We start from the raw sequence: 16,240 nt of genomic DNA on the forward strand, positions 1-16,240 counted from the left end.
GCCTGCGTGAGGGGCATGTTGGAGACTTAGATTGGGGTGATGGGGAAAATGAGAGGCTGTATTTGAGTAGGCATGTTATAATGATGGTCATGCAGACAGGCTAGGACTGCAGATTCCCGTCACTGAGTGACCCTGGCCGAGTCCTGTAATATCTTAATGATAGCACATTTTTTATAAAGTTATTCGCGGGCTAGATAGGTTATCAAATGCAAAATGCTTAGAAGAAAGAGAGTCTGACATATAGTAAATGCCATATAAGTGATAGTTATTAATTTGGGGCACATCTTGGGGCATCTCCCAATTCATACCGACCATAGCACCCACAGCCTGATCTCAGGTACCACCCTCACCCTCAGTGAGGTATTTCCAGTACCTGCCTGTTCAGTGAGGCCTTCACCCCCTTTCCATGGTAGATTAGTTGATTGTTCCAGTGATTGGCCCTTGAACAAAGTTGGGCCAATGAGAGGCCTGACTCTTCAAATTGTGAATTTGAAGAGGATAGTAAGAAAAGGGGAAAGGGAAGACAGGGATAAAGATTTGAGAGAGAGGTTGATTGGCTAAACGATTTCCTACTTGGCCACACTGGAGACATGCAGAGCTGTGGAGCAGTATGTTTCCCATTGATAAGCAAAGAAAGTTGGTTGCAAAGAAAAAAGGAACAATGAATGGGATATACAGAGTTAAGAGATGGAAGACCTGACCACCTGGGGGTCCCTGGTTCCAGGTCCTTCCTGGTTTCAGCTGCACCTTTCCTCTGTGAGACACGCTTTGATCCTGATCCATAAGCTTCCTTGAGTTGGTGCCTCTAATTTGCAAACAAAATGCTCTACTCATCTTTTAATTCAGAGAACAGAGTGAATTATGTATGATAGAAGACATCTAGATCCAGGAATTTCTGGTTATGATGTTTACAGGAGCTGATGTTCAGCCATATGGGTTGAATTACATATCCTCACTAAAATTCACTGTGATGCCGGAAATAGAAATATCAGGGCATGCTCAAAGAAGATGAACATAGGTGCTTTGTTTCTCCATGAACTCGGCAATATCTGAGATCTTGATATTTTATTTAATTTTCAGTAGATGAGCTCTGTCTAAATTTTCCTCAGTACTACCCAGGCTGGTTTACACACAAAAAAGAGAATTTATTTATTTTGGAATCTAACTAAACTGAGGGAAAAAACAGTTACACGGCTGAGGCTCAAGAATAAGTCGATCTCGGGACTTGACCATCCTGAGGACATCAGTATATGCTCTGTCTCTGTTTCTCTCTGTATGTTGGCTTCGTTCTTTCATCTTCTTTTCCCTATAAATTTAAAATGGCTTCAGACATGTTTCAACCACTAGAGGACACCGCCCTGTTGGCCTGTAGTCCACAGGTACCAGGGAAAGGATTCGCTGGTTTAGATGCCTCAGACATCCATTTCTGGCCCAAGCACTTGTGGCCCGTGCAAGCTGAGAAATGTGATTGGTTCCTCACTTCCAGGACCAACGAGCTGTGGCAATTGGTCACTGGTATGAATGAACATTATGGGAAAAGAATCAATTTCTAGGAGAATAGGAGATAGTAGTGGGCAGACTCTCTCATAGAAATCCTCAATAACCCAAATGTTTGGAGGGCCTTCCATACACTTTAAAACTATTCTTCATTCTCTGTAAATAATGACCAAGATTCACTTTAATTGCCTACTTCACCGTCTAAGAAAGTCTAGCTCTAGGTTGTTAATAATATCCTACTTGTTATCAGAATATCTAGTGGTGTGGACTGGAAGAGAGATTTCTTCATCTACTGTTCAGAGATGAGCAACTTGGCTCACTACACAATAGTTGTTCATCAATCATCTTTAAAAAATTAAAATTAGCCCACATTAATTTCTTAACTTATCATGTTAAGCCTCAAAGTAAACAACTAAAATAAAAGTGCCATGATCTTGTTTTGAAAGTGTGTGTGTGTGTGTGTGTGTGTGTGTGTGTGTGTGATTTTGTTTAAATGGGATGACTACTTAGTGGGGAATATAACAGTTGCCTAAAGGCAGGGAATGGCCCAAGTGACTTGCATTTTCTGGATAACTTGCTGAGGAGACACTGAGTTTACAGAAGGAAATTCTAAAGCCTTATTGATGTTTACTCCCACATTAAGCGGGGTTTTCAAACATAAGAGCCTTTTACACTACCTTTAGCCAAATCCATAACTGCATACTATTTTTAACCACCAGACTGACTCTACTGTAAACTTTGAAGGTGTCCAAAAACAAGATGCAAAACATTTCAGTAAAACTGCCTGAGCACAAATGGGGATTTTCATGCTTCTTGGAATCTCTCTTCAGTTTCTCTTCCAGTAGAATTTTTTTCCACGCGTCCAAGTCCTGAGACACCTCTTTCCAGAAAGAGAAAGGTTGAATGCCAAGCTCTACTCTCTATCCATCCTCCCTGCCACCTCCCACCGCCCCTACCCTCACATGCACACATGGCCTGTGGTTCCCGTAGGAATAAGTAGGATCCGGTTACTTAAAACCTGGTATTTTGTTCTTCACAGATTTTTTGGTATTAATTGTAATTTTAAAATACTGCATTAAGTTTTATTTATTTTTATACTGCATTTTTGCCCCTCCCCTCACTTTTAATTTTTCACCTGAGGTAAGTGCCTAACCCTTGTCCCAGCCCTAATATTTAGACAGACTTGAGTTAAGGGTTCAGTATAGCCTCTTAACTGGTGCCTCAGTCCGGATTTCCCCATCCCTAAAACAAGAATGATAATGGAAGTGTCCTTGTAGAGTGGTTCTGAGGATTGAATATGATGGTACATGTAAAGAAGCATCTAGTATGCTTGACACAGGGTCAGCACTCCATATATAGTACTAGCATCACTATCGTTAATAATAACACAAATGGCACAACAGCAATACTACTTAGGCAAACGGTCATCAATAGTAACACATAATCTCAGTCCTAGAGAAATCCTATCTACCGGGAGACTCAGACATGGAAAGGAATCATCACCATGCAATGAATTGTTACAATAAAGGTTTATATGTGACATGAAGAAAGTACAAAAGTGGAGAGGACTAACTGCTAGGCTCTTGGAGAAGGGGTTTTAAGTTATGCACTGAAGACTGAGTCGGAGAGTTTGCTAAGTGGAAGAGAGAAGAAAGGTCATTCCAGCTTGAAACACCAGTGGGTAGAAAGGCACTAAGGTTGGAAAGAGCCTGGAACATTCAGGGGGACACATTCTCTGTAGCTGGAATGGGGAGTTCTGGTGGGAAATTTGTGGGAGGTGAGGGAAGATAGGATGTGTGGACTAAAATCCTTGACTATTTTTCTAAAGAGCTTAGATTTTGTTCTGGGGACAATGAGGGATTCTGTTGAAGGATTCCCAGGCTCTGCTTTGAGATGTTCGTATATAAGTTTTAGAACGGCAACTGCATGAAGGATGGACAGGAGAGGAAGATGGACTGGAGCCAGGGGTGCCCGTTAGGAGGCTATTTTAATATCCAGGAGTTGCAGATGAGGGCCTGAATCAAAGTCTTAGCATTGGTGCTGGAAAGCAGAATAGAGATCTGACCCACATTTAGGAGACGGGATCAATGACTGGCTGGTTGATCGAGTATGGAGTGTTGTGGGGAGGAAGGAAAAATTGAGAGTCACTACAGGGTTTCATCCACAGTAACTGAATGGAGAGTAAGTGAAGAGGAGTAAATATAGGTACCGTGTTTCCCCGAAAATAAGACCTTACCGGAAAATAAGCCCTAGAGTGATTCTTCAGGAGGACATCCCCTGAACATAAGCCCTAATGCATCTTTTGGAGCAAAAATTAATAAAAGACCCAGTCTTATTTTGGGGGAAACATGGTATCTGAATATGGTCAGAGGAAGGAGTGAGATTTTGAACACATTCAACTCGAAATGCCAGGGGATGTCCAAGTTGAAATGCTCCATAGACAGTTGGAAATGTAAGTCTGGGACTCAGAAGAAAAGTCAGGCTGGGTTTGGGTATTGACTGGAGTCATGGAGGAAATACATGAACTATCTCTGGGAGAGATGCCCTGAGAAAGGAGGGATAAGGCCCAATCAGAGGGACTGTCCTCATTGTCCCTCCTCTCGGCTTCTCAGTTTTATCTTTTGATGGCCCTTAGTGATCTGTGTGCCTCCCGTGTGGACTTTGATCCTCCAGTAAACGTCCCCAGAGTTTCCTTACCCTGGCTATTTGGTCTGCCATTTGGAGTCGTCCATCCAATTCTCGTCGGATCTGCGCGGCTTGCTCATCTGGATTGTCCAGCTGCACAGAAGCACAAACAAGGAGACTTTCAATTTGAGTCACAAAAGCCAATAAACCGACGGCTTTCCATTTTACATCCCCCCCTCTGTGCCCCCATGGATACATTTCACTCAAAGTTAAGATTCTCGTAAACAGAAAAATTGAGTTTGAATGAAATCCCAAGTTAAATCCTTTTAGGCAGAGTGTGAGGATGTAGGCAGTTGCTAAGGCAGGTATTTGAATGAGCTTGTACAAGAGTCACTTCTGAACTGCTAAGCAGCAGTAATTCTAATGAAGTACTTCTAATGAGGGTCCAATGCAGCACCTCTGATTTGGTCCAATGAACAAAGTGCTTACATGGCAGACGTACAAGGAAGGAAATGGTAATGTAACTATTAATAATATATGGAGCAGACATAGTGTGTGTCCATAGTGCCTACATGGCACATACTCTGCTGCTCTCCCATGCCTGGGCCCTGGAAGATGAATCAATCATTGCTTTCCTTCTTAATGAGCCCTGAGACCTTCTCAACTAGCACTTTATGGTCACTACCACTTGGTGTTGATATTTAAGTGGCAATCTATCTTTGTTTGCCATAATTATTAGAGTTATTAGGATATAAGGATCAGAATAGCCAAGCAAAAATAAACTTGGACAATTCCCTAATATCTCTAGTTTCAGCTTTCCCATCAATAGACTAAAGGGATTAGTTATATAATCTCCATCCTTTTCACATTTTCCTGCAAATCTTTAAAAGAGATTGGCAAACATTTCCATAAAGACCATATTATTAGTACTGTAGGCTTGCACGGCCATAAGCTAGATCTCTGTTGCAATAACTCAACTCTCCTAATGAAGTGTGAAAATGGCCATAGACAATCCATAAATGAGTGAGCACTGCTGTGTTCCAATAAAACTTTATACACAACAGCAGGTGGCGGGCCGTATTTGCCGATCCCTGCTCTGTGAATTGAAGTTCTCACTTCATTTCCAAGCAAGCCTAGTGTTATCCTTCATACTGTAACTGAGTCTGTTTTGTTCAGTAATTTATGATTTATTTTAATCACCGAAAAGGTTGATATGTAGGGAAAAGTGGCCTTCAAATAGGATGGGCTTTATTCCTCTTTTTAGTACAAATTAACTCACAATGAAAAGTAGCTAAAGAAGTATGTGAGTTTTCTAAGTTCCTTTCTTTAAAAAGCCACTTTTGGTCAGAAATTTCAAAATGAAATTTTCACTCAGAAATTTGAAAATGAAAACCCAGCTTCATGCTTAAAAAAAGAATCTCATTTTGCTACAAAATGGTGTGGAAAATAAGTTATAATATGTAAACAAAACCACTACACAATTTATGGTCATACTTTTGAAGCATCATGACTTGTCTTTGGTTTGTTACACAAAACTCAGAAATCCATCTGGCTTTATGCTGTGTATCTTTAACACCCTGTTCAATTCAGGAGTTGCCTTATTTTCTCCTTTCCACAGTTTTGAAGCGCAGGACTATTTCCTAGATTATGAAGCCTGGATTGCAACTTTTGGCCATGCATTCTAAGGTAGCATTTTCCAAAGGGTGTTCTGATGAACAACAATCTTATGTGATGTTGCAGAAGAAAGGGTGTCGGGAAGGGTCCAGAAGAATGGTCGGATAAGTTTGGGAAATGCTATGTTGAAATGCACAAAGTCTCTGAGAAGTTCTGCAGTAAGAGTACCAGTTAGACTTTGACCAACATGACTTTTTTTTAACTTAAACTTATTATTATCATTATCATTATATTATTATTATTATTATTATTATTATTATTATTATTATTATTTTGCATGATGTCCAGAGTTGGAAATCCCATTCTAAATAAATATAAAGGAAACCACCTGAAAACAGTCACACCGCTGACCAGTGGTCCATCCATCACCACTTGCCAACAGGCGAATGTGGGAAACATGGTATCCTCAGTGTTGTTTTAAAGCTCCAACAAGCTGTTTCAATTTGATTCCGTTGGAAGTGCCAGACTTCTTCAGATCCAGGTGCAAACCCACTGGGAACAATGTAAAAGAAACATCTGACTACTTCACTGAGAAGTAGTACAATGATTTGTTCAGGGGCTAAACTTGGGAATTCTGTCAGAAGATCTGACGCTCACATAGGTTAAAACTGCAAAGGGAAAACAGTGCAATAGAAACATCCCTATCACTAAGTTTTGTGGAGATGTCTGAATTCTGCTGCTGGCCTCATCGAATGCAACCAGAAAGAGCAGAGAAGGCCAGCGATTAAGATGATCAGGCTCGCTTTACACGAAGCTTTGTTCATTAATTCATTGGTTCACTCATTTACGCATTCGCTCATCAAAGTTCCATGGAATGTCCTGATATGTCAAGACACTGGAATAGAGAAAGGAACAAGACAGGCCCCAGTCTCTCCCTCCATGAAGCTTAAATCTAGCAAGAACAAGTATAGTTATTGAACATTTGGGGCACAAAACTGAGAGGATTAGTACTTATTGATGCCTATATCCAGCCCGGGTACCTCAGGACCTATATTTCAGCTTTTTATAAAGGGTCCAAGAAACAGATATTAATGTGTATTCTCCCAGGGAAAGGACTCTGGGGTCAGGAAATGCTGCTCCCTCCTAAAAATTTGTATTACCTATTAGCCTAATAAAGATTCTGAGAAATTCTAGAGTAAGTAAGCCTACTTAACTGCATTGAACATTGTCTTTTACACAATTATGTCACTGAAAACATTCCACAGAGCAGCTTGAGACATTCCACATGTCAAACAACTTTATGAGGTAGGTACCATTATTATCCCATTTACAGATGAGGAAGCTGAGTCTCAGTCTGGTTCAGGAATGTGCCCCATGTCCCATGGTTAGGAAAGTACCAGCCATTTGAAATGGAGTCTGCCTTCTCAAACTGGAGCTCTTTTAACGTGTGTTACGTTGGCTTCCTTTTTAAATGCCTTGTTTGGTTTTCTAATTGGTCTTGACAATTAATGAACTCAGTGCCCTACTTTGTTCCTTGTATGCCTGGATCGATTTCACACACAGACCCTTCACTGGGGGGGAGCAGAGAAATATCTACCCTCTGTCATCTGTCATGAGTGGCTGATTTCTTCTGGGAAGGCTCTAGCAATGCCAGAGCCCTTCCTACGAAATGATAGCAGTGGGTGTGTCCTTATCCTAGCTCTGCCACTTAATTGCCGTGTGACTTTAGCAAGTCACTTAACCTCCCTGTACTTCATCCGAATGATCAGGATAATAACTGCCTACGGATGCCATGAGGATTCACTGAGACAGAGTATACAAAGTGCTCAGCCCCATGCTTGGCAGGAAGCGAACCCTCTGGAAATGGTGGATGCCTTTGGTGTTAACAGGCAGCCCACGTTGGTTGTATTTCTGACATGGGCCACAATGGGGCGTCAAAGATTCAGAGGAGAGTGCGCCAGGTGGACCCGAGTCCCTCTCTGATGCCGATGTGTGGCCTTGGTCTGATAGTCTGTGCACCAGAAAGGAAGGTGATCAGGGGTTTCCATTTCTTGACAAATTTGCCTGGCTTCTCGGTGTCTCCCACTTTCTCCAGGGTCAAGTCCCTTTGCTCTGCTAGACTTTAATTAGTAGGAATGAGCGGAAGGCGGGCACTGCTGCCTGATAGCTAATGATGTAAAGGAAAATGGAAATGCATCGGAAGCTGCTAAAATAGCCTGGCATGATAGAGAAGGCCATCCTCAGTCGAGGCGCTTGACAGCCCCACTGTAGGAAATCCAAAAGTATAAAGAGAAATCAAGTAATTACCTTTTCAAGTGCTGGAAAGAAAAAGCCAGAGAATGAGCTTCCATGGAAACGAGATTCTGTTTACTGCACTGGTCTTTTCCACGGAGTCAAGGAAACATCAGCTGGTGAACCAGGCCAAGGACAAAACTTTCCTATTGACAGCTCATTAGGGTTAAAATATGGACGTGTGCATTAAGGCTCTTTACCTAATTACCGTGTTTCCCCGAAACGAAGACCTAGCCAGACAATCAGCATTAATGTATCTTTTGGTGCAAAAATTAATATAAGACCCGGTCTTATTTTACTATAAGACCGGGTATATAATATAATATAATATAATATAATATAATATAATATTATAATAAAATACTGAGTCTTATATTAATGTTTGCTCCAAAAGACGCATTAGAGCTGATTGTCTGGCTAGGTCTTATTTTCGGGGAAACAAGGTCAACAAATAATTTCCTACTAGCAGAGGTCAAGCAGAAGCAGTGTCATTGTTTGACTTGCCAGCCCTGCAAAGGGAAGTCTCCCTCACTTTTCTTTTAAAGTGATGGGGCACTGAGGTCACACAGACTACCTGCAGACAGGCATTTCCTAAGCCATCAGTTCAAGTCCATCCGAGGCTTGTGACTGTCTCCGGCTCACAGCTGTGTTCCCTCAGTCAATGCAGAGACAAAAACCCAGACCAGCAGTGCTGGCTGTGGGGCTGACACGCAGCCGTAGGAATACTGTGTGGCAGAGGACACAGGCCCGGGAAGCTGCAGAGGGCAGTTTGTGCCCTTACTTCACTCCCTGGTTGCATGACCTTGTCAAGTCTCTTCACCTCTGTGAGCCTCAATTTCCTCAGTTATAAAGTAGGGATGATTTTTATCTTGCATGGCTATTAAGAGAACCAAATGAGACAATGTGTGGTGTGCTTGAAGGGACATCAGACCGACGTGGGTCCACATCTTGGCTTTGCAGTTTCCCTACTCAAAGGGATCACACAAGTCACTGGACCTTCCTAAGCCTCAGTTTCCTTGTTGGTAAAACTGGGATAAGAGATCTACCTCAGCATGTTGTTAGAAAGAGTGAGATGATGTGTGTGGATCCCCTAGCATGGTGCTGGAACACAGTAGGTCCTCTAGTTTAGCAAATAGTTTCTAGAATTATCCCTATTTTAGGGTGAACACTCATCAGATGTTAACTTCCCTCCCTGCTCTTTGTCATTTATGAAAGAAATCGGACAGAGCGACTAGGGAGCCCTGCAGCGGCCGTGAGGTGCCTGGATTCTGGTCCGCGATTTGCCTTTAGCGGGAGGATCACGGCCAAAGTCATGACCTATCTGCCGCACTCCCTTCATCTGAGAAATGACAAGCCCTAAGCGACTATGTTCCAAGCCTCGATGAGCATTTCTCAAAGTTATTTTCTGGGGAGCAATAGTCCTACAGATCTTCGATGAGAAAGGGTTCTGTGGCCAGATCAAGTTGGCTTGCTCTCACCCCTTCCTGGAGAGCCACAGGACCATTTGTGACAAAGCCAAGGCAGCCTCGTGTGGCCCCACATTGCCCAAACTTATCTGACAATGTGTGTACATTTAAACACCCCAACAACACATTTGGCGATACCCTCATCTATGCAATTCTCCTGTGTACTTCACTTTCTCGTGTCCATGGACAGAAATTTTTTTTTGGGGGGGAGGAGGGAAGAAGCAAGCCCACAACGCAAATGGGTCTATATCTCAGTAAAAAGGCACCGGATGCACACGCCTTGTTTGATCTCTGGGGTGATGGAGAAGTCATCACAGGGCCCAGACGTGGAGCCTCCTCCTTTGCCTCAAAGCCCTGGAGGACTGACCTTGACAGTGGGGCAGGGGAACATCCTTGGGCCCCGGCTTTCCCTAGCGATGCCTGGATTCTGCAGTGCTCACACGTTACGATACTATGGAGGTGAGGCCAGCTCTGGACTCATCCAAAATCGTCAGTATTACAGCCAGAGTCAGCCCTCGGTCAAGGACAGAAAAGGTGTGATTCAAATATGCAGAAAATGTAAACAGAAACAGGCGGATTACTTTATGTGTTATTTGAATAATTGTTCTACTTTCTGGAAAAATCTGTGGTCCTCAGCCTCAGAGCAAATAGACCCACTTCAGCCTCAGCCACTAAAATGACAATGATTCAGAACTGTGCTGGGAAGGAGCTTCAGAGATGAGGCGGTAACCTCAGGCTGGGGTGTAGGCCCTGCTGGGCTCTGTGACCCAGTCCCCCCTCAGGGTGCTCCCCTGGGTCCCTCACGGGGACCTCCCTCCTGCTGCTGGACCTTTGCATGTGCTGTTCCTCACACCTGGAGCGCTCTCTCTCTCTCTCTCTCTCTCTCTCTCTCTCTCTCGTCCCCCTTACTGGTAACTGCTTCTCGTCCTTCACCTTCAGCTTTGCAGCAAACTCCTCAGACTCCCCTAGACGTGGTGAGTCCTCCTGTCACAGGCTTTCCAGGCACTATGCACCTCTCCTTTGTTAGGATTTGTCACGATTGCAATTTCACATGTACTCAGGTGATCATTTGACGTTCACTTTCTAGCTAGCTGTCAGCTCCACCAGGGCAGCAAGGGTGTGCCTTTGCTCACCTCTGCATTCCTGGAACCCAGCCTGGTGCCAAATACATAGCAGGCTCTGATGATTGCCTGAGTGGCTGAGGAACAGAGTTAATTAATTGAGACCGAGAGAGGGAAGGTGACCTGCCCACAGTCACACAGTAATCAGTGAGAGAACTGGGACCAGATTCCCAAGCTGCTAACTTCCCATTGGCTCTCTTGCAGCTTAGTGTTATGTCCTGGAAGTGCTGTTCTCTGCAGAAATAGGGAAACATTAAACCTTGCTGGACGATAAGCAGCCACATTCTTGATAAAAACCTTCTTATTCTAGGCTTTAGGGGACTGAGGCAGGTGTACCTTAAAAAGCTGCAGTGCAAGCCACCTGCTGACCTGGCTTTAGCTCCATCTGTTCCCGTTTCCTTTCCATTTCCCAGCCTGGCCCCTTGGTTCCTTGGGATTCATGTCTGAGAAGGAGGCTGCAAGAGCTACTGTGGAGGAGGCGGGGGAGCCTCCCTGTAAAGCACACTCCTCAGCTGGTTGAGCCCTTTTTTATCTCCACAGCTCCATGTTTTTCATCTTCCTTCAGAGACAAACTGCTCCAGTGAGTGCTGCCTTCTTGGTGCACTGCAGTCTGGAAAGTTACAGCCAGAACAATGTCAGTTCTCAACCAGGGGACATGGCTGCCCAAGCTCCTGTCTCAAGAAAGTACTGAGGCCAGTCTGAGGCCTTCAGTGCCTGTCTGCCACGTCCACATGCCTTCCTCCCTTCTCTTACAGCCTGTCCCCCACGTGTCCACCTTTCATGTGGAGGCTGTAGAACGTGGTTGGCAGGCGCCAGTTCCTGTTCTCTGCCATCCAGGTTCAAATACTTGCCTTTCCCCTTGGAAGCTGAGTGGCATTGAGTAAGTTACTAGACTTTCCTGAGTCTTAGCTTTTCATTTTTTAACTCTCTTAACTCTAAAATGGGAATAATAATGATAATACCTACCTCGTAGGATTGATAAGAGGTTACATGCAGTGGCATGTGTATGACACCTAGCAGGGGGCCTGGCATGCTGTCAGTTCCAGTAAAGCTTAGCAGTGATTAGCACTTGGCAGCCTGCAGCCTGCATACTTCTCCCTTTTGCAAATTCAAACAGGTTTGTCCAACTTTCTGGTAAGAAACCAAGCTTCAAAACATTAACTAGTTCTAGAGATAGTTGGCCCTGCACTGAGGGCATAATCCTTAGGACAAAGAGCGGGGGTTTTAAAATCAGAAAACTTTGAACTCAAACCCTACCTCTTTTACCTCCTCACTGTGTGACCAGGGCCAGGGGCTCAACCTCTCTGAGCATTTGTGCCTGTAGCTCTAAAATAATACCCTCAGAGGGCTATGGTACTGATGATAATAATAGACCTTTTTACCCTGTAGGGGCTTACCACCTTGTGGGTTTATTATTACTTTTATTATTACTGGGGGCAATCTGCTTAAATCTGCAGCCTTGGCTCCCCTTTGAGACTTTACCAAAGCTCTGTTCCAGGGTTATTTGTAGTGAAAGTGTAGAGTTTGGTGTCCCATTCACACTCAATCACCTTTATAAAAATCCCCCAAGGAGATACCACCTCAACTGTGGAAGAGTTAAAAGGAGATCATTTGTCTGTTTTTCCTATGCCTTAACTCCTTGCCAGGAGAAGACCTTGAGTCGGTCGAAGTTTCCGGTCTAAACTAGGTACTTCTCTTTGGCTGCAAAATGCTCCCAGAGTGTGCCAGCCAATGAGAATGTCCTCTGCATTTGAGTCACCGGATTTATGTCTTTGCTGGCTTCTGGCTATGCAGTAAATATAACACAACGGCTCCAAATGCAGTAATTCTCTGAGCAAGGAGCAAATAAATACATGAAAAATACCCCCAACAGAAAACCAATCCATTCCTTTATGATCCTGCTGTGCTCAGCCAATCTTTCCCCATTCCCACCCCAGTCCTGGAGTGACCTCCTCTCTCCTTTCCGCCCTTTCAAATCTGACATTTCATTCAGGGTCTGGGTTGAGACCCACCTCCTTTAGGGAAGCCCTCCTTAATGACTTTAGCCACTAGATTGGCGCCGCAAGCCAGTCCAGCATCTAACCCTTCTATGTGTCACGTGTCTTCGATTTCCCTTCCCTGCCAGAATAGCTGTAGGGCATAGTGGTCAGGGACCCAGGAACTGGAAACAGATCTGAGCTCAAACCTTTGCTCTGCCACCTTCCAGATCTGGGACACTGGACCAAATACTGAACTCTGTACGTCTGCAGCCCCCTCTGCAAAGTGGGATTCCTAACAGTAACAATAACAAGAGCAGGGGCTTGTTACAAGAACGAAAGGCAATACTCATAAAGCACTTAGCGTGACGCCTCGAACATGACTCAGGTCCACAGAGCCAAGGCTATAATCGGGTACCGCTGAGGCCAGAGGATATGGTTTCCAGCCAGCATGCAGGACACAGCTGTGGTTTTGAGTCAACTTCATGATCTTTGCAGCTGGGGCTGGGAGAGGGTCCAATTCACCTGCATTATCCTGAGGACACAGGGAACTGAAGGTGATCAAAGAAGGGAATGGACATTGTCTTTTTGGGTGGGAGTGTGGCAACAGAAGCCCAGGCTATGGAATAAGCAGGTGGTTTTATAAACAGAGGATGCTGGAGACTAGGTTGATTTCTTCCTTCTTAACTGTGTAGTCGCCTCCTAAATATCTTTTGAATCCATCTACCCACTTCCCTAGGAAGGCTTCCATTGTCTCCATCCTGAACCACTGACGTGTTTACCTGCATCCTCTCTGATGTAGTAGTTCTCCACCTTGGTTGCACATTAGAACAATCTGTGGGAGATGAAAGGCAATCCCGATATCCAGGCTGCACCCAGCCCCACTAAATCAGACATTAGGGTTGGGACCCGGCCATCAGTATTGTTTGAACTGCCCAGTTGATTCCAATGTACCAGAGAAGGAGAACCTCTACCAAGAGCTAGTGGTTCTCAAACATGGTGCACATAGGAATCCCCAGAGAACTTTGTATAAAGCACGGAGTCATTGGCCTCAGCCCTGAGAGTTTTGATTCAGTAGGTCTGGGATGAGGCCCAAGAGCTGGCCCTTCTAACAAGCTCCTGAGTGACTCTGATGCTGCGAACCACACTCTGAGAGCAAGGGTCACAGCCATGCTCAGCACTGCACTCTGCTCTTCTTTTTGGAACGTGCATTTGCTCATGTCACTCTCCTGCTTAAGGCCCTTCGATAACGTTCCATTTTCCTTGGCAATAGGCGTCCCGGATCCTGAGGATCCTATCACAGTGCAGGGAGCGGCTGCCATCTGGCTCTTGCACAGCCTTCCAGCCTTAGCCGCCACTACTCTGTCCTGCCCTCCAGGCTCAGGCCATTCTGTGCTGCTTCTAGGTTCTCAAATGTGACATATTTTTTCATGGCCCCAGGCTCAGGCACACACTCTGCCCTCCTCTGCCATCGTTGTCCGGCACACACTTACTCATTAACCCAACTTCAAGCCTCAATATTGCTTCCTAAGGCACCTTCTTGGCCCCAGCCAAGGTCACATTCTCTGGGTCCCCATAACATCCTGACCCTCTTTTATCACTCCGTCATATTTGCATTATTTGCTCCAGGACATTTCTCTGTAAGACTATAAATGCCTGGAGGACAGGGAACTTGTCTGCTTTATTCATTGTAAAATCTTCAGTGACTGATGCATGGTAGGTGAGCAAGAATATTTGCAGAATTAATTTGAGATGGAGATAATAATATTTGCTTGGCAGGGTTGTTTTTATGAGTTAATGAGGTAAGTTTGTCCAGACACTTACTGTGGTATCTGAAACTTAGTAAGTATCCAAATCATGACCTAAATAGAAATCTGAATGCAAATGTTTCAAACTTAATAAATCCTCATGGAATGTATAAGAAAAACTGAGTATAAGTGCAGAAGAAACAGAGAGTAACTGACTGCCATGGTGTGAATAAAAGAGGTGTGAACCAATAAAACTCTGGGAACCTCAGTTTCCTCATCTGGAGACTGGGAGTATTAATACTGAATTCACCATTTAACAAATAGTCATTAAACACTTGCTTTGCACCAGGCATGGTACTAGGAGCTGTGAGAGCAGGATAAACACAGAACACACCTTCCATGCACTTATGGCCCACTTGAGAGTTAACATATATTGAATACTGAGTATTTACTAAGGCCAGGAATTGTACCAAGTGTTTCATTCATTGTCTGTTTTAATCCTTGAAGTAGGTTTTACTATTATGATCAATACTGCTTTACAGATGAGGAAACTGAGGCTCAGAGGGATTAAAGTAACATCTCAAAGAAGTGGCAGAGCTGGGATATGAATTCAGTTCTGCCTGAATGCAGAGTGCGTGCTTTCCACCATCTCACTGTCACAACACGCAGTCGGATAACTTTCAGCGTTCTTTCAAAAACAGAAAAGAAGGGTGATTTTTCAAAATTAGGAAAGCATTGAACAAACGTAAATTATTATTTTTATTGTCATTAGTTTTGATTTAGTTATTACTAATTTCTGAAATTCTGTTCAGGCTGCCAATTTTGACATGAATTTTATGGGAAATAAAAATGCCATTTTGCGCTATTGAATAATTTTGATATTTCAGCAGCATCGAGTCATGGTGAAAAGCAATTTGTGACTGGCAAAAATAAATGTGCTCAACAGGAAATCCAGAAAACATCCAATGATATCTAAAATACCTCTATACGCTAATAAAATCAAATTCTTTTGCTGAAAACGACAGTTCTTTTTTAAGAGGAAGCGAACTTCATTTTCAAATAGTGACAGAGCTATATCACAAGGTCAAAATGAAACCAAGTTTTCCAGCCTCCACAATTAGTGAACGTATATGTGCATGCAGAGGTGTGTGCCTGTGTGTGGTGTAACACAGATCTCAAGCAGTAGAAAACATGCAGAGCTCTAAATTACAGAGCTGCCCATGTCAATTAAAACTGAGGCAAAGGAGTATAATTTCCTTTGCGAACTGTCACATGTACCTCTGTTCCCTCTGAGCGGCATGTCACAAATACAAGACATGCTTAATTTCTTATCCCAGGCTGATCATTACACAAGTGTCTGGTAGAAATGGGTCCATTCATAAGTCTACCACATACATCATTATCTCATTTTTCCTGCCCTGAAGAGTGTGTCTATATTGGTGATCCCATTGTTCAAAGCCAAAAATATTTATAAAGGGTGTGTTTCGCCTTGATTAAGATCTGTCAAAGGAACAGTTAATTCCTGGTGTCAGTCCATAACCAAGCAGACATATTTTTGATTCGTTATTTCAAAAGTTCCTGTGGGTAAGAGGAAGAAGTAGTATTAAAAAGAGTGAGGTCCCAAATTTTCCAACAGATGGGGGAAAGAAATGACAAAAACACACCCCTGTTACATTGTTAGCATCTATTAAGTGCTTCCTGCTTGCATTGCGCTTCTCATGTGCTACAGATGAGCAAAGGCACCAGGATGTCAGCTACTCTACCACATGGAACAGTTCTGAATGTATGTGTGGGGATACATTCAGGCCTGCTTTTGCCATACTCAGAAAGTTAGGCATAGTTGGGGGGGATTCAGAAGTAGGAGATTTTGTATTTTCAGTGAAATTAGGTTCAATAATCCA

The 16,240-nt window shown here is 43.6% G+C and overlaps 1 protein-coding gene across 20 annotated transcripts in view; it reads right to left on the minus strand.

The window, feature by feature from the left end:
- CADPS (calcium dependent secretion activator) overlaps positions 1–16,240 on the minus strand; it is a 463,055-nt gene that overhangs the window by 245,992 nt on the left and 200,823 nt on the right. For all 20 annotated transcript variants that reach the window (XM_074313221.1, XM_074313220.1, XM_074313225.1 and 17 more), the window contains exon 4: positions 4,195–4,275. In XM_074313221.1, the coding sequence (XP_074169322.1) occupies positions 4,195–4,275 (81 nt within the window). The remainder of the gene's footprint in view (positions 1–4,194; positions 4,276–16,240) is intronic.

The sequence above is a fragment of the Rhinolophus sinicus genome, linkage group LG10 (genome assembly GCF_036562045.2).
Source record: "Rhinolophus sinicus isolate RSC01 linkage group LG10, ASM3656204v1, whole genome shotgun sequence".
NCBI lineage: Eukaryota > Metazoa > Chordata > Mammalia > Chiroptera > Rhinolophidae > Rhinolophus > Rhinolophus sinicus.